We start from the raw sequence: 18,280 nt of genomic DNA, 5'->3' as shown, positions 1-18,280 counted from the left end.
AAAATATAATAAAATTTAAAAAATAAAGATAATATGTATATATGTATGTCTATGAGCATATTTCCTGCATGTATGTAAGTGCACCCCTGTCGTGCAGTACCCTCAGAGGTCAGAAGAGGGTGACAAATCTCCTGGAACTGGTATTACTGTGGTTGTTAGCCACCCCTGCAAGAGCAGCCAGTGCACTTAACTGCTGAGCTGTCTCCAGCTCAAGTTGAAGGTTTCTCTTGTCTCCTACTCTTCAGGTCATCCCCAAAATTGTCTCCCAGGAAAATACCAATAAATGAACACGGTGTTGAAGATGAAGATTTTTCTCCAAGACCAATTCCTAGTCCACACCCAGTGAGTCAGAAGGTATCACTCATAATGAATTCACCTTTTTATTTCCAACTCAGTTTTTATATTACAGTACTTAAGTATTACCTAAAGCTTACATAGATATCATTCTAGCTATCTATAGCTATATAGTTATATCTTTGTAGGACTATATGATTATATCTCACAAATGTGTATAATTGAGCAACACGTATGTTCACATGTATAAAATACAAACATAAGCATAAGAAAACTGAGACCTCAATTGTGTAGGTGTTTGTGATCACACAACTAGTAAATAGAAAACTGGGATTCTAATTCAAGGGGTTTGGCTTCAGAATCTGGTGTTTTTAACCACTATGTAAACTCAGCATTCTGTGTCACCAGTGCTTGACATGGGTTTTTGTTACTACATTCAAAGAAAACATACGACTTGCATTTAGAGGTTAATTGCTAATAACCCCTGTCATACATACAATACATATATATATATTTTTGATTGCTGCCAAGTTGTGGGTTCTTTTAGAATTGTTCCTCAGTTGGATTTAATTGAAAGAACAAGCAAAGGGAAGAGGTTTTAAGTCAGTGTCATTAGCAACGCTCCTTTGAGAAACCCATACTCTCAGGTTTATGTCCTAAATTTCCTCCTGTGTGCCTTTTTCTCTTAGCCCTCAAGCTTAAAAGTCTACATTAAAATATCCAACTTCAGGAGCTGGAGAGATAGATGGCTCAGAGGTTAAGAGCACTGGCTGCTCTTGCTGAGGACCCGGGTTCGATTCCCAGCACCAACATCATGGCTAACAACTGTTCACAACTTCAGTTCTAGGTCTTCTGACTTCCATTGGCATTGCATGACACGGTGTCTTTACACACATGCAGGCAATACACTCATACACATAAAAGAAACATATAAATAAAATATTAAAAAATAACTTTGCTTCAAAAAATTGTCATAGTATAACATATTTTATGTTCTTTTCTATCTTTTTTTGTTTAGTATTAGTAGAAGAAATAACTGACTAACTTGATTTAGTGGAGAAACTCTAAAATATTCTTTAGAGAACCCCTTTATTTGAGGTATATTCACATTTGCTTCTGTATTTGTTGAAGCATTCTGCCTGTGATAATTTTTTGGCAGAATGAAGATAAACTATAGTGTAATTCAGTTTCCCATTTTGTGTTCTTTAAGCAATGTTAATCAGTGTTGCAGTAAAACAAGTTAATTTTTAAATAAATAGAACTATTTAGCTATATTTAAGGGCAAAAAATCTTTATTTTGCTCATAGTTGTAGTTCTCCTGCCTAGTAAATGCCCAGAAAATATTTGTTTATGGTCTAAGTAATGAAAAATTTTAATCTATAATTGCATATATTTTTGGAAGTACTTGTTTGAAGGAAAATAAAGCAAATAAATTCTCCTAAAAACTTTTCATTTGTTTCTCCCTTACAGACCTCTAAGATCCAGCCATCAGTTCCTGAGCTTTCACTTGTGTTGGATGGCAATTTCATAGACTCAAGTAGTCCGTTGAGAATGATGGGTATTGAGAACCCTCCTTTGTTGACTAACAGTTCTGAACAGTTAAAGCCATTGCAGCTTGAGACTTGTGATGACAAATGCAGCTCAGAAGCTGACCCCGGAGAGCCTTCCTTGACAGCAGTACCAGATCAGTTCAGCCATGGTAGTGCTCCTCTGAGACAGCGTAAAGGAAAGTTACCTATCTGTAAAAAAGAGAACGCCCATTTCAGGAACAGTACTGTGAACCCATCTAACCTTAACTTGCCATCTCCTGATATCTCTGAGAAACTTCAAGCAGTTTCTGCTAGAAACATGCAAAAAGAAGACTGTCCTTTAAGATCTCCCACGTTTAATTCTAGGCAGTCCTCTCTCACTCCACAAGCCCACCCACACAATTTTGTTTTTTCCCCCCATAATTCAAGACCGATGGAACTTCAGGTACCTACTCCTTCACTGCCATCTTACTATTCCACAAATGTTTGCAGCTGTTGTCACCATCATGGCCATATTCAGTATAGTACACTAAATTCTTGGCAAGGAAATACAGTAGGATCCGTTCAAGATCTCCGATCTGAAGCCCTTCAAAAACATTCATTATTGCACTCAAGTGGATGTCCATCCCTGTGTCATAATGCCATCTACTCTTCGAGTAGTCCTATAGCGTTGAAACCTCAGGGAGGCATGGATGCCTATTCTCCCCACAACAGTGGAGAACCATTGCCTGTGGCAGGACCTTCATGTATGGACTCACACATCCCACAGCCTTGTGCCATGTGCTTGCACACACTCAACACTGCATCAGATGATGGAATGATGGGACTATCTCCTGATGCATATCGGTTTGTCACAGAGCAAGACAGACAGCTGAGACTACTTCAGGCACAGGTTTGCTTAGGTCTTTCTTAGTATTGTTAAAATCTTAATATATTTCCTTAATATTTGACAACTCTCTAAGTGATTATGTTTGATACAACTGTAGAATATTAGAATTAGAAAGACCTTAGACCCTGGATTCTAGTCTTTCTTGTTTTACAGAAAATTAAAATGAGGATTAGAGAGAGTATTTAATCTATTTCCATATTGCTGGTTAGTAGGACTAGTACTTCAGAGCAAGCCTTATCTGCACATCCTAACCTATAATACAATTTCATTTTCTTTAAACTTTTTCCTCTAATTGAAAATGCTACAATTCACCAAACCTCTAGTTTGTCAGCACTTTGATATGTATACTAATCTTACTCAGTATACTTGAAAGACCAGTTAAGAATCTCTGTATCTGCTTTTTTTGTTTTGGTTTCTTTTTTCTTTTTCTTTTTTTTCTGGTTTTTTTTTTTTTTTTTTTTTTTTTTTTTTGGTCTTTTTGAAATAGGGTTTCCCTATAGCCCCAGCTGTCCTGGAACTCACTATGTTTTAGACACGATCTTATTCAGGCTGGCCTTGAACTCATCCTCCTCCCTCTACCTACCAAGTGCTGGGATTACAGGCCTACATCATCACACTCAACTGTCTTTGTGTATCTGTATGAGACTTGTTATTCTGAAATAATCCCTTTCCTGAGGATTTTTATTGTAGGTTTCTTAATCATCTAATTATATCATTATGTAGTTTAGTCTGTAAGTATTGTGGGTTTTTGTGTGTGTGGTTTTATTGTTCTTTGTTTTCTGTCCTTTTTTCTTTATAACCATCCTTCCACAAACCCACCCCAAATCAGTTGTTTCACCTTCCAACCAATGTTAGTGGAAATAGCTTGAAATGTATACCTCATATTTTTCCTCGACTCTGTAACTAGACAAATATGTGACTGATATATAAATAATGTGCTCTTAGAAAAATCTTTGTTTTAAAGCTGTTTGAGGTCAGCCAGGCTCTAAAAGACTGTGTCTTTTTTTTTTTTTTTCCCCTTGTCCTTTTGAGACAGGGTCTCCCTGAAGCCCCAGCTGGCCTGGAACTCTGTGTAGACCAGGCTGGCCTCAAACTCAGAGATCCCAGTGCTAGGATTAAAGGTGTGTGCTACAACAGCAAGACTGTGTCTTAAAAAACAAAGCAAAGTTTATTTTATTAAATTGAATCAATAGCATTTGCATTTGCATTATTTATTTTATTTACTGGAGTTGGAGAGGTGGCTCAGCAGTTAAGAGCACTAACTGCTCCTGCAAAGGACCTGGGTTCCATTCTCAGCACCCACATGGTGACTAACAACCATCCCTAAGTCCAGGGAAATCCACTGCCTTCTTCTGACCTCCATGGGCATTGCATGACATGGGTGCACTCACATACATGCAGGCAGTGTACTCATGCACATAAAGTAAAAATATTTATGATTTTTAAATGTGCTGGGATACAAGTTTTTGTATGAGTGTTTTGCCTGTATGCATGTAAGTGCACCACATGTGTGCAGTGTTCCTGGAGATGAAAATAGTGCATCAGATCCCCTGGAACTGGAGTTACAGACCATTGTTAGCTACCATGTGGGTGCTAGGAATTGAACCCTGCTCCTGTTCCAGCTAGTGCTCTTAACTGCTGAGCCATCTCTCCAGCCCCTTCTGTCATGTTTTTTAAAAGTCCAGTGCAATCTAAAAAGATTCTTTAAGCTATTAAGAAATTGTAGCTACTTAGAATTTGTATTTTTATAGACTGTGGGTTCTCATCTAGATTATCTGAATCATTACACAGACTATGATATAGGAAAATTTTCTATGTAAATATGCAGTATTTTTCTCATGAACATTTTTTTTTTTTCTCTTTTAGGGAACTGAGTGTACTTAGTAGGGGTGGGACACGTGGGTGCATGCATTTGGAGACTAGGGGTCAGCTTTAGGTGTTGTTCCTCAGGAGCCATCCACCTTTTTGTCTTTTTATTTTTTTAATTCACTGAGAAGAAATATTTAAGATGATAGCAATTTCAGAGTAATATATGAATTGATTAAAAGTTTATATAATTGCTGGGCGTGGTAGCGTATGCCTTTAATCCCAGCACCAGGGAGGCAGAGGCAGGCAGATCTCTGTGAGTTCAAGGCCAGCCTGGTCTACATAGTGAGTTCCAGGACAGCTGGGGCTACAGGGAGACCCTGTCTCAAAAAGACCAAAAAAAAAAAAAAGTTTATATACTTGTATAACTACACAGTTGAAGGAATTCAGAAGTTACTGCTAGAAAAAGGAGTTGAAATACCTGAGGAGGATAATGAGATGGAGAATAAATATACTTTCACATTATTGATAGATAATTCACGTATCATATAATTTACCAATTTAAAGTGATCCCATGGTTCTTAGTTTTGGTCTTTTTTTTTTTTTTTTTTTTTTTTTTTTTTTTTGACAACATCTCCCTGTGGCCCCAGCTGGCTTAAAACTCATTATGTAGACCAGACTGACCTCAATCTCACAGAGATCTTCCTGCCTCTGCCTCCTGAATGCTGGGATTAAAGGCTTATGCCACCATGTCTGGCTTCAAAAAGGTTTTTGAGACATCTCTCACCAGGACTAGGGCTTACTGATTAGGCTTATCTGGCTGGTCAGTGAGCCCCAGGGGTCTGCCTGTCTCTCTGCTTCCCAGTGCTGGGACTACAAGTGCATACCACCACACCTGGCTTTTTATGTGAGTTCATGTATTTTTATATTTATTTGCATCTTTTAACTGCATATGTACCAGTATACCATAGATCCCTAGAAGTAAGTCTAAGCAATTTTTTATGACATTCATTTGTGTGTGTGTAAGTCAGAGACAAGTTGCTGGAGACAGTTCTCTCCTTCCACCCCGAGGGTCCTGGAGATTAAACTCAGGTCATCAGGCTTAGTGGCAAGCACCTTAATGCACTGAGCCATCTTGCTGGCCCCTAGAGGTAAATTGTGAAGTCAGAGGGAATGTTTATCTGAAAAGTTCAAGATACCCAGATTGGGCCTGGGTATCTCAGTGGGAGACACTCACTTTTTTTTTTTTTTTTTTTTGTCTTTTTGAAGCAAGGTCTCTCTGTAGCCCCAGCTGTCCTAGAACTCACTATGTAGACCAGGCTGTCCTTGAACTCACAGAGATCTGCCTGCCTCTGCCTCTCAAGTGCTGGGACTACAGGCATCTGCCACCACGCCCTGCTCCCACTTTTTTAGTGTAGAAAATGGTATCCAAACTTTGTTCTCTCCTCGTATTCCAAGTCTTTTGGGTATAGTGCTTAATGGAGTGGGAAAAGTAACCTCATTGATAATTATATTTGTCCCTTAAAATTAGATGAGTTAAGCACAATAGAAATAGGGAAATAGAAAATCATGGTATTTAATAAGGGAAGCTCCTCTACTCCAGTATAATATCCAAGAGAAATAAAAAATCCTTGCACATAAGCTGGTGTGGCCTCACACCCAGGAGACTGAGGCAAGAGAATCAATTTTTGGATACTAGCCTGGGCTATAGAGCTTATTTGAGGTCAGCTGGGCCTATATAGCAAGACCTTCTTTAAATAAAACCAAATTAAAGTGAAAACAAAATCCTCTGAACACAGATATCTGTAGCAACATTATGCAAAATAAGTCCAAACTATAAATAACCGAATTGCCCATCAGTTGATAATGGATAAGCACAATATAACATCTATGCAGTGGAATTCAACAGTCAAAAGCATTGATAAATACTATGGCATGGTAAAACCTTGAAAACTATGCTAAATGGAAGAAAGAAGACACAAAGGTTCGTTCTGTCTGTATGAAATGTCACAGTAAGCAAACCCAGAGAGATAGAAAGTGTATTAGTGCTTGCCAAGGGCTGGAGACAGGGTGATAAGGAATAATTGCTCAGGGATACAGAGGCTTTTGGGGTATGATGAAAATGTGGAGTGAGTAGTGATTGTGGTTCCACGTTTTGTGACTAAAACTACTGAATTAGTGGTGAATTCTGTTGGGAGGGGGGTGCACACGTGCCATGTCGAGAGAGAAGAGGTGGGAGAACAACCTTCAGGAGTTGGTTTTCACCCTCTGCAGTGTGGGTCTTGGGGATTGAACTCGGGTTGTCAGGTTTGGTGGGAAGTACTTTACCTGCTGAGCTGTCTCACCAACCCAGAGGGAAGGCCTTTTGTGTTTGAACCACAGTTCTGCTACTTGTTATGCACCCTCAACAAATAACTTTTTTTTTTTTTTTTTTTGAGGCAGGGTCTCCCTGTAGCAACAGCTGGCCTGGAACTCACTGTGTAGATCAGGCTGACCTCAATCTCAGAGATCTGTCAGCCTCTGCCTCCTGAGCTCTGGGATTAAAGGGGTGCACCACCAAGCCGGGTCCAACAAGTAACCCTTTTAATGTCTCAAATTTTCTTATCTGTAAAGAATATCCTTTTAAAATTTTAATTTATATGTATATGTATGTGTATGTGTCTCAGTGTGTCTCTGCCACATGTATGCCAGTCATCTTGGAGGCCCAAAGGAAGTGTCAGATCCCCTGTAGTAAGCAGTTGTGTGCTCTCTGGTGTGGGTGCTGGGAAGTGTACTCTGGACTTCTAGAAAAGCAGTACTTGCTCTTAACCGCTGAGCCATCTCTCCAGCCCCTGTAAAATAGATTTTAGTAGTAGTATACTTTCCATGGAGTTGTTGTAAAACACATGCATAAAATCTGTGGCATAATGTCTTGCCTGCCACTCTTGTAGCTCTTGTTTGTTACTATTTTGTTTCGGCATGGCCAAACATGAGCAATTCTTATTGAATTTTATAAAAAGAATCTTAGGTAAAATGTTCAATATTTGGTACATGGAACTCAGGGCAGGCCTCCACTTCTACTTGATTTATACGTGAAGAAGGAATAGAATTTTGATTTGACATATTCACCATTTAGATTTTTTGTTTGTTTGTTTTTGTCTTTTTTTTTGAGACAGGGTCTCTCTGTAGCCCCAGCTGCCCTGGAACTCACTATGTAGGCCAGGCTAGCCTTGAACTCACAAAGACCCGCCTGCCTCTGCCTCCCAAGTGCCGGGATTAAAGGCGTGTGCCACCATGCCCAGTCATTTAGACTTATACATAATTATCAGTTTATGAATTATGAATACTAATTAACCATTTTTATGTTTTACTTTTAAATTTCTACTTAGCTAAAAGTAAGTCTTACTAATGGTAAGGGCTTTCTACAGTGAATTGGTTTCATGATATGATTTGATTATACTGTGAGAAAATACAGTTAAATGTTAGCTCTAGTAACTATAGTACTTTGCAATTTTTTTTTTTAATTCAACTCTGCTCCCAGTTTTGCTGATTGCTTTGCTGTCAGTTTAATGTGTGTTTTTAATTGATCCAGATTCAGCGATTATTGGAAGCCCAATCTCTGAGTCCTGGCTCCCCTAAGACAACCACTGTTGAAGACCCCATGCAAACTTCAGGACAAGCAGAGCTGGTTTCTGTGGAAGCACAGTCTTCCCCTGGCTTGCATGTAAGAAAAAGTGTAAGCATTGCCGTGAGCACAGGTAACTTCATTTTTTTTTTTTTTTTCTTTTGTAAGAAATTACTTAAGTCAGGTGTGGTGGGGCACACCTTTAATCGCAGGACTTGGGAGGCAGAAGCCAGTGAATGTCTGTGAGTTCAAGGCCAGCCTGGTCTACATAGCGAGTTCCAGGCCAGCTGGGGCTACAGGGAGACCCTGCCTCAAAAAGACCGAAAAAAAAAGAAATTACTTAAATATGCATTTCACATTTGCTTTTTGAAATTGGCATTCAATACAAAAAGTGAGGAGAGTCAAAATCTTCACTTTATTATGAAATAGAGCTGCACCTTAAAAGCAGATATGAAACAGCATAACATGCAACATTGTTTTTACCATTTCTCCAGATTGGGCACAATTCCTATATATTTCTGAGCCTATTTATTATCTAAACTCTTGTGTAGAGAGGAATAATGTGGGAGCAAAGCAAGAGCCACATGTACATTTATTTTCTAAGTCAAATTTGGATACTGTTAGTACTAAAAGATCTGTGAAGCCAGGCGTGGTGGCTCAGGCCTTTAGTCCCAGAACTTGGAAGGCAGAAGGAGGTGGATCTCTGTGAATTCAAGGCCAGCCTGGTCTACATAGTGAGTTCCAGGACAGCTGGGGCTACAGGGAGATGCTGCCTTAAAAAGACTTAAAAAAAGATCTGTGATTGTAAACCACTTTAATTGTTCACTGTAACCGAGAATAAGAATGAATCTGGATACCAGGAAAAGTGTACTGCTTAGGCCTTTCTATCTGAAGTCTAATCTCACTGTTTTAGAACTTTATCTTTTCTTTTTTTTTAAATTTTTTCTTTTCTGTTTTTAAAATTTTATTTATTATTTTTATTTTGTGTGTATATTGCCTGCATGTGCCTGTAAGTGCACCTGTGTCGTGCAATGCCTGTGGAAGACAGAAGAGGCTGTCAGATTCCCTGATCCCCTGCAACTGGCGTTACAGATGGTTGTCAACTGCAGTGTGGGTTTTGGGAACTGAAGCCAGGTCCCCTGGAAGAGTGTTAAGTGCGCTTAACTGCTGAGCCACCTTTCCAACCCTCCAAATATACATTTTAAACTATGGCTGACTCAGAGCTTGCCTTAATACAAGCTAAAGTTTGTTACTGTTCTTACCATGTATGAAAATCAACTATCCCAGGTTCAAATTGCAGAGACCCTGAAGGGCCCAATTTGGATTAGGTTTTAATTGTTGGTTCAGTGATAAGGAGTGACAGTTCCCAGTGAAAGAGAGAGGCGGCAGGGGTGGGGGTGGTGTGTTGGTAGTTAAGGAGCTTGTGGATATTGTGATTTGGCTCAGTTGGTGGAGTGCTTGGCTAGTATGCTCAAAGCCCTGGATTTGATCCCCAGCACCATATAAAACTGGATGTGCTGACATACACTTATAATCTCATACTCAGGAGGTTAGAGGCAAGGGAATCAGAAATTCAAGTCATCCTTGGCTGTGTAGTAAGCTTGGGCTTTTCTTTAAAAAAAAAAAAAAAAAAGAAAAGAAAAGATAAAGTTCTAAAACAGTGAGACTAGACTTCAGATAGGAAGGTGTAGTATGCTTTTCCTGGTATCCAGATTCATTCTTATTCTCGGTTACAGCCTGGGCTATATGAGACCCTGTCTCAGTTTAATAGGAAAAAAGGTGATGAGGAGATGGCTCATTCAGTAAAATGCCTTCTATACAAACATGAAGGTTAGAATTCAGTCCCCAGCACCCTTGTGAAAAGGTATATTTTGAAATAGTTTGTTTCATCACTGTTAACAACCAATAAAGTAGGGCATGGTAATGCACACTCTTAATCCCAGCGCTTTGGAGGCGGAGGCAGGTGGACCTCTGTGAGCTCAGGGCCAGCCTGCTGTACGTAGAGAGTTCTAGGCTGGCTAGGTCAACAGGGAGACCTGTTCAAAAGACTTAAAAAGGAGGGAAGGAAGGGAAGCAAGGGAAGCAAGGTAGCTGGTGCTGTGTTGTGTGCCTTTAATCCCAGCACTCCAGAGGCAGAGGCTGGTCTGGTCTGCATAGAGGGTCCAGGATAGCTGGGCTACAGAAAGACCCTGTCTCAAAACAACAACAAAAAGTAAGGTGGGGAGTGGTAGAGAAAGACACCTGACGTCAACTTCTGGCTTCCGTATGCATGTGCACATGTGTACTCACACCTGCACACACACAACAGCTCCTCCCCCTGAAGAAAGAAAACGATGTCATGTTTTTCTATGACTTATAAAATTCTGAAGTTCCTGTATTGCAGTTCTTGTCATCTGTTACTAGACTAATTTCTTAGGCTCTAGACAGTGGTTTATTCACTATTATATCTCTTATTTACACACTGAAACTTAATATCTGCTGAAAAATAAATGCTGAATAAAGTCATTTACATCTCAACAGATTTTCTGAAATTAAGCTAAGTTTTCAAGCATGATTATGTAAAATTCAAATATTTAAAGATTTCAGCAGTTAAGAACACTGGTTGTTCTTGCAGAAGACCCTTATTTGAATCCCAGCACCCACATGACAGCTAACAACTGTCCGTAATTCCAGTCCCAGGGGATCTGACAGCCTCCTCTGACCTCCACGGGCATTGCACAACATGGGTGCACTTGCCTACATGCAGGCATTATACTCATACACATAAAAATAATAAATAAATAAAAAATTTCAGATTCACATTCAATTATTTATGTGTATAAAAAATAAAGTAATGCTGGGCATGGTGTCTCACATCTTTAATCCCAGCACTTGGGAGGCAGAGGCAGGCAGATATCTGTGAGTTCAAGGCCAGCCTGGTCTACATAGCAAGTTCCAGGTCAGCTGTCTTAAAAACACAAAATAAATAAAAAATAAAGTGCATTTTGTTTCATTTGTGTGTGGCGGTGTATGTGTGGGGTGTGTACCATAGCAAGCTTTTGGAGGTCAGAGGCTAGCTAGCAGGAGCTGCTTCTCTTCCAGCGTGGATGCTCTGGGGTCAAACTCAGGTTGTCAGGCTTCTCAAAAGTGTATTTGCCTGCTGAGCCATTTTGCTGGCCAAAAACTAATTAAGTTATTTGAACTAAGTGAATTTTAGAAGCACATTTACTGAAATACTTAGTTTTATGTAAAGGTATTGGATAGGCAGGACCTATGTAACTTTCTCCAATTATCTTTCTCTTTTTTAAAAAAGCGATTTGTTAATTTATTTTCATAAAATCAGCTTAGTAGCTCTTCAAAGTAGAAAATGAATTTCCAAGACTTGGTATGGTGTTGCATGCCTGTAATCACAGTGCTCGAGAGGCTGAAGGGGGAGGATCTTGAGTTTGCAGCCATCCTGTGCTCAAAAACAAAACAAAACAAAAAAAAACAAAAGAAAGGAAAGGAGTGAAAAACCATTTGACTTGGATTTCATTTTTGCCTTCTTCAACCCATTGTCTATAACAGAATTTCCCAAGTTTCAGAATAGGCAAAAGGTCATGGTACAAAAGGGAGTTATTGAGGGTAGTATGCAGATGAATAATATTTATTTATTAAAGAAGGAATATTATCAAACTTAAAAATATTTATTCTTTTTATTTTATGTGTATGAGTGTATTGACTGCATGTATGTTAAATGCACTAGTGTCATACAATGCTGTGGAGGTCAGAAGAGGACGTCAGATCCCCTGGATCTGGGGTTACAAATGATTATTAGTTGCCATGTGGGTGGGTGGGAACCAAAACTGGGTCCTCTGCAAGAGCAGCCAGTGCTCTTACCCAGAGAGCCATCTCTCCAGCCCTCCAGATGAATATTTGAATTTTTGTACATTTATTTATTGTGTTTTGGAAAAGGTATGACTAGTCTATTAAAAACTATGACTTTACAGAAGTGGTGAGGATAGGTAAAAATAAAATGAGTTAATTTAACAGAAAGTATAAGCAACTAGTATGTGCATAAGCTGTGAAGGTACATGCAAAAGACCCATTAAGTTAAGGAAGCACTGTTTTGTTTTTTGTTTTGTTTTTTCCTGAGACAGGGTCTCCCTGTACTCCCTGAAGCCCCAGCTGGCGTGGAGCTCATTATGTAGACCAGGGTGGCCGTGATCTCAGAGATCTGCCTGCCTCTGCCTGCCTCTACCTCCCGAATGCTGGGATTAAAGATGTGTGTCACCACATCTAGCAATATTTTTAAAAGTATATATGTGTTATATGCATGTGTACAGATGCATTTAACCATGCAGGTGTGTGCAGATGCCAGAGGCTACATGTGGCTACATGCCTTCCTTAATTGCTTCTCTATTTTTTTGTGACAGAGTATCTTATTGATCAGGAACTCCCTGTTTTTAGTAGACTGCCTGGCCAGCAAATGGATTTTTACATAGGTACTGGGAATCTAAACGCAGATCCTCATGCAAAAACTTTATGTACTGAGCCATCTCCTCAACCCCAAAGCTCTTGATTTTTCAATATCTGCTTTACAGAGTGTATGTCTGGTACATCTTTAATACAGTTTGTTAAATCTTGTACTTAGGAATCAAAACCAAAGAACCTGTGAATTTGCATTTCATGTATTTTCTTCTGGGGTATTTTTGTTTGTTTTTGTTTTGTTTGTTTTGAGAGCTCCCTAATGTGTCCCAGATTGGCCTTGAACTCGCTATGCATACCAGACTGTACTCAAACTCCTGCCTCAACCTCTTGAGTCCTGTGGTTGTAGACACGCCAACACACCTTAATTTGTATAGCACAGCCACTTCTCTTAAAGCAGACAGGACCCGGAATGTCCTCTTTCCCTTTGCCTCTGGTTTTCTATGTTCTGCCTTCCACCCACCTTTCTTTGTGGCATTTCTAAGGTAATCTAATATACTTGTCATTTTGTTAAGATCAAGTGCATGATTTTAACAAGTCTTTACATTTATTCATGTGTTTGTTTTAGTATCTAAACTCATTTAACCTCCAGGTGCTAGCTTGTTTTGGAATGCAGCAGGTGATGATGGAGAGCCTGACTCACAGGTGAAGCAAGATGATACCAAGATTTCCAGCGAAGACATGAATTTTTCTGTTGATATTAATAATGAAGTCACAAGTCCTCCAGGTAGTGCCTCTTCATTAAAAGCAGTTGATATTCCCAATTTTGAGGAGAGTAACCTTGCTGTGGAAGAACTTAATCAGCTGCTTTTTGAGTCCAAGTAAGACACCTTCCATTCAGTACTTCATCCTACCTTTATTTTCACATTGTCTTTCTTTTTTGGGAGTGCTGGAGACTGAATATATTTCATTAAATTTTTAAAAATTTATTTTTTAAAAAATACTGTATTTTTATTTTATGTGTACTATTTTTATTTATTATTATGTGTATTATTTTTATTTTATGAGTATTTTGCCTGGATGTGAGTGCTCCTGTTTCGTACAATGCGGATGAGGCCAGAAGAGGGTGACTGATCCTCTGGAACTGGTAGCCACCATGTGGTACTGGAGACTTAACCTGGTTCCTCTGAAAGAGCAGCCAGTGCTCTTAAGCACTGAGCCATCTGAGCCATCTTTCTAGCCTTCAATATATATATATATATCTTGTCTTTTGAGACAGGGTCTCCCTGTAGACCCAGCTGGCCTGAAACTCACTAGGTAGACAGGCTGGCCTTGAACTCACAGAGATCTTCCTGCCTCTGCCTCCTGAGTGTTGGAACTAAAGGCCTGCGCCACCATGCCCAACTTTTAAAAATTTTTTTAGAAAGACATGAAGTTGGAGCTGGGTGTGGTGGCACAGGCCTTTAGTCTCAGCACTTGGGAGGCAGAGGCAGGCAGATCTCTGAGTTCAAAGCCAGCTTGGTCTACATAGTTGCAGGTCAGCTGGGGCTACAGGGAGACCCTGTCTCAAAAGACCAAAAAAAGCCCAAACTTACATTTATAGGGTACTATGTGATTTTAATGTTTTTATATATATATGTATATATATATATATATGGTATAGAATAATTAAATGAGGCTTATCAAATCTTGTCATCTCACAGACTTCTGTGGTAAGAACATTTAAAATCTCTGCCATTCTGAAGTACATCACACATTACTTATTAGACTCACCATTCTGTGTATTTTTTTTCTTTTTACATGTTATTTTCTGAGAAACTTTTAAACTATATTTTCACTAATGTCTTTGCAAAATAAGGTGTCAGTGTAACTGAGAAGTTTGTATCTTCTTGAATCATGCCTATATGTCAATTGTTGGATATGTTAACAAGCTAAATCAATCACAACTTCTGAAAAAAAGCTTCATTACATGTGCTTAGGCCTTATTGTAGAAATTCTGATAATACAGGGTTCCAAGTAGCAGTGCAGATTCTTCACATGCAACTTATAAAAAAGATAGCTAAAGCCGGGCGTGGTGGCACACACCTTTAATCCCAGCACTCGGGAGGCAGAGGCAGGCGGATCTCTGTGAGTTCAAGGCCAGCCTGGTCTACATAGTGAGTCCCAGGACAGCTGGGACTACAGGGAGACCCTGCTTTTTAAAAAAAAAAAAAAAAAAAGACCCACAAAAATCAAACAACAGCTCTGTGTACATCTCCCCATCTAGATCGAGTTCCACAGGGTAGTGATCATATTCATTTCTCTATTTTTGGTACAGTGCCTAGTTACCCATGTTAGCTTATTTATCTATTTGTTTCTTTATTGAGATAGCCCAGGCTGTCTTAGAACTCAGTATATGGCACAGGCTGGCTTTGAACTCATGATCCTCCTGCCTCAGCCTCCTGAGAGTTGAGATTACAGTCATGCACCACCATGTTCAGCTCCTGTTAGCTTCTTAGTAAATGTTTACTGACATAACAGTTTGAGGGTAAGCCTCAAGTATGTACAGCATATAAACTACAGAATGTTTTCAAGTTAGAATTTTCAAAATCTCCAATCTTGATAGTTTTTGACTTCAGAAAAGCATCTAATTCGACTGATAGAATGAAGCTAATTGCTTTTTCAGATCAATTGATGAGCTGTATTGGTTCTAACATATAACTAGATATAATCTGGTCTTTTTTCAGCACAATATATTGATTCAGAATCAATATTATCTGCAAGCTAGATGTGGTGGTACATAGTTATAATCCTAGAACTTGGAATATGGAGGCTGGATGATAGCGAATTTGGGGCTGGCCTAAGCTATATAGTGAGAAGCCCGTCCTAAAAGTGTAATAATTTCCAGTGCTGTCAGTGGTGCTCTTAGTGCTTCTTGAGACTCCTCGAAGCCATGTGATCCAGTTCATGCTGTGACTCCCACTGCTGAGTATTCACATACATCACTCAGCTACCTGGGCTCCGAGTGTCTTTGGACACTCTACAGGATCAGTCTTTCAGATGATGAAGCAGTCTGTGAAAGATAGGTTGGTTTGCTATGCAGCTTAATTGATTATTGATTGCCTTTCCCAGTAGATAGTGGCATCTGTAGAGACTTTCTTTAAAAAAAATTTATTTTAAAGAGACCGTCCTTTGGATGTACTGGCACATTTGAATCATACTTTAAAATTTTGTTTTAATCTTAAATATTTTAATCTTTTGAGGTTTAAAATCTTTCATGTCAGCTTTTGTTTTTATTTGCTAGATTAGCCACCAAGATAGATGTTTTTAAATCTTTGCACACATGGTGTTACAGAGTAATTATGAGCATGAGCTCTGATACCAGGCTTCGAGGATTTGTATCATGGCAGTATGATCATGGATAGCTCTCAACACCTCTTGTTCACTGTTTTCTTATCTATAAAATGGCAATAATAGAAGTACCTATTTTATAAGATTATCTTGAGAATTAAATGAGTTTTTATATGTGAGGCAGTTAGAACAGTATATCTATAAGTCTGTAAGCTAGCATTAGTTGCTGAGAAACTATTAAAGGAGGAAGGATTTACTTTGGCCTGGAGTTTCAGAGCTTTCAGGCCGTGGCAGCTGGCCTCGTTGCTATGGGCCTTTGGTGATACTGAAAGGTCATGGCAGACAGATGTGACAGAGCAGAACTGCCCACCTCATGGCAAGTGGGAAGCAGAGGGATACAGAGAAAGCCTGAGCACTAGCTAGAAGGCTTCTGTCCCTTCTGATTTTGTTCTGCCCAGACCCCAGCCTATTAGATGGGGCCGCACACATTTTAGGCTGCTCTTCTCTCAGTTGTTACTGCACATGCCGGTTGTCACTAGAATCACCTTCACAGATACATCTAGAAGCGTGTTTTACTAATCTCCTAGGGGTCCCTCAAGCCAACTTGACAGCCAAGACTATTAGCCTTCACAGTACTTAATTACTTGAATCATTTAGCTAAAAATGAAATAAGGTAAATTTGATAACTGACATGGACTCTCCCTTATAATAAAGTACTTTGCAAATGTGTGGATTTTTTTTAAGGCAGTATGTTACCCAGGCTGGCCTGGAACTTATTTTACTATATAGACCAGGCTATCTGTAAACTAATGGTGATGTGAGCCACCATGTCTAACTTTGGGATGATAATATTTTGAAGAGCCATACAGATCTCTAAAGGCTGAATTCTGTATTTGAGAGCTCTGGCACTAAAGTAAAACAGTTTAATGTGGTGGAAGATGATCAGGCTGATGTTTGGGGTACACTGGGGGAACACAGTGGTGGATGAAGAGAAGTCACAGTTATAGTTCACCCACTGTGTATATCTGGCACTGTACTAGACTAGGGTTTCTTCAACTTTTTCATTCACGACACCCTTTTCATCTGAGGCAATTTTTTGTTAGTTTGCTTTTTGTTTTGTTTTTTGTTTTTTGAGACAGGGTCTTCCTGTAGCCCCAATGTAGACCAGGCTGACCTTGATGTGAGATCTGTCTCTGCCTTCTGAGTGCTGGGATTAAAGGTTTGTGCCATCATGCCCAGCTTGATTTTTGTTTTTTGAGACAGGGTCTTACTCTGTAGTCCTGATTGACCTGGAACCTAGAACTTACTTTGTAGACCAGATTGGTCTGGAACTCACAGAGATTGACTTACATCTGCCTCCTGAGTGCTAGGATCAAAGGCATGTGCTACCATGCCTGTGTCCGTGTCTGTGTGTGCACAAACAGAGCATTCAGTTATAAAAAGAAAAAATTTGCATATTAATTGGATGGGTATGCTTGTTTTACATAAAGAAATATTGGCTGAATATTTGATACCGTAGGAGATAGAGCATTGTCAACATTTTTAAAAATTATTTATTTAATAACCACATGATTAGAAGAAGCATTTCATTACAGCATTAACATATTCAATAACAATTTCCAGAGCAAAGATGCATCTTTTTCAAAATTGACAGTAAATTCTTAGGTTCACAGGTGAAATAATACAGTTAGACAATATTGAACTCAGTATAAACTCTATAAGACAAAATTGAATGAGGTTTTAACCTTTAAAAAAGATCTTTTTGTTGTTGTTGTTGTTGTTTTTTGTTTTTTTGTCTTTTTGAGACAGGCTCTCCTTGTAGCCCCAGCTGTCCTGGAGCTCACTCTGTAGACCAGGCTGCCTCTGCCTCCCGAGTGCTGGGATTAAAGGCGTGCGCCACCATGCCCGGCTAATGAAGAACTCTTTTTTTAAAAACTTTTATTTATTTTTATTTTACATGTATGTGTATATTGCCTGTATGTATATAAGTGCACCTATGTTGTGCAGTGCCTGTGGATGACAGAAGTGGCTATCAGATCCCCTGGCACTGGTGTTACAGACAGTTGTTAGCTGCCATGTGGGTGCTGGGATTTGAACCCAGGTTTTCTGCAAGAACAGCCAGTGTTCTTAATCGCTGAGCCATCTCTCCAGCCCCGAAGAACTCATTTTTAATGGTACTAACACTTAGATGTTTGCATATGTGTCTTTAATCTCTACGTATTTGATTATTACAAGTCACAGTGGTTACACTGGGATCCTTGGCACCTGAGTATGGATATAAGGTCATCAGGTAGATTTCAATGGTAATGTTTATCACCTTTTCTAATCAACAAGAAGCAAATTTTTATGCTTTTTCCTCAGATAGAACTCATTTTTTTAATTGATTGATGTGTGTGTGTGTGTGTGTGTGTGTGTGTGTTTCATATCCCAAACAATCTTATT

The 18,280-nt window shown here is 39.2% G+C and overlaps 1 protein-coding gene across 4 annotated transcripts in view; it reads left to right on the top strand.

The window, feature by feature from the left end:
• Window positions 1–18,280, top strand: part of Stil (STIL centriolar assembly protein) — a 70,080-nt gene that overhangs the window by 30,159 nt on the left and 21,641 nt on the right. For all 4 annotated transcript variants that reach the window (XM_029562866.1, XM_008832215.3, XM_029562833.1 and 1 more), the window contains 4 exons: window positions 246–354; window positions 1,765–2,715; window positions 8,090–8,255; window positions 13,161–13,389. In XM_029562866.1, the coding sequence (XP_029418726.1) occupies window positions 246–354; window positions 1,765–2,715; window positions 8,090–8,255; window positions 13,161–13,389 (1,455 nt within the window). The remainder of the gene's footprint in view (window positions 1–245; window positions 355–1,764; window positions 2,716–8,089; window positions 8,256–13,160; window positions 13,390–18,280) is intronic.

This window comes from Nannospalax galili, unplaced genomic scaffold (assembly GCF_000622305.1).
Source record: "Nannospalax galili isolate Female #2095 unplaced genomic scaffold, S.galili_v1.0 scaffold750, whole genome shotgun sequence".
NCBI classification, from domain to species: Eukaryota; Metazoa; Chordata; class Mammalia; order Rodentia; family Spalacidae; genus Nannospalax; species Nannospalax galili.
The sequence above is the reverse complement of the archived record's forward strand: the minus strand, read 5'-3'. Positions and strand labels throughout refer to the sequence as shown.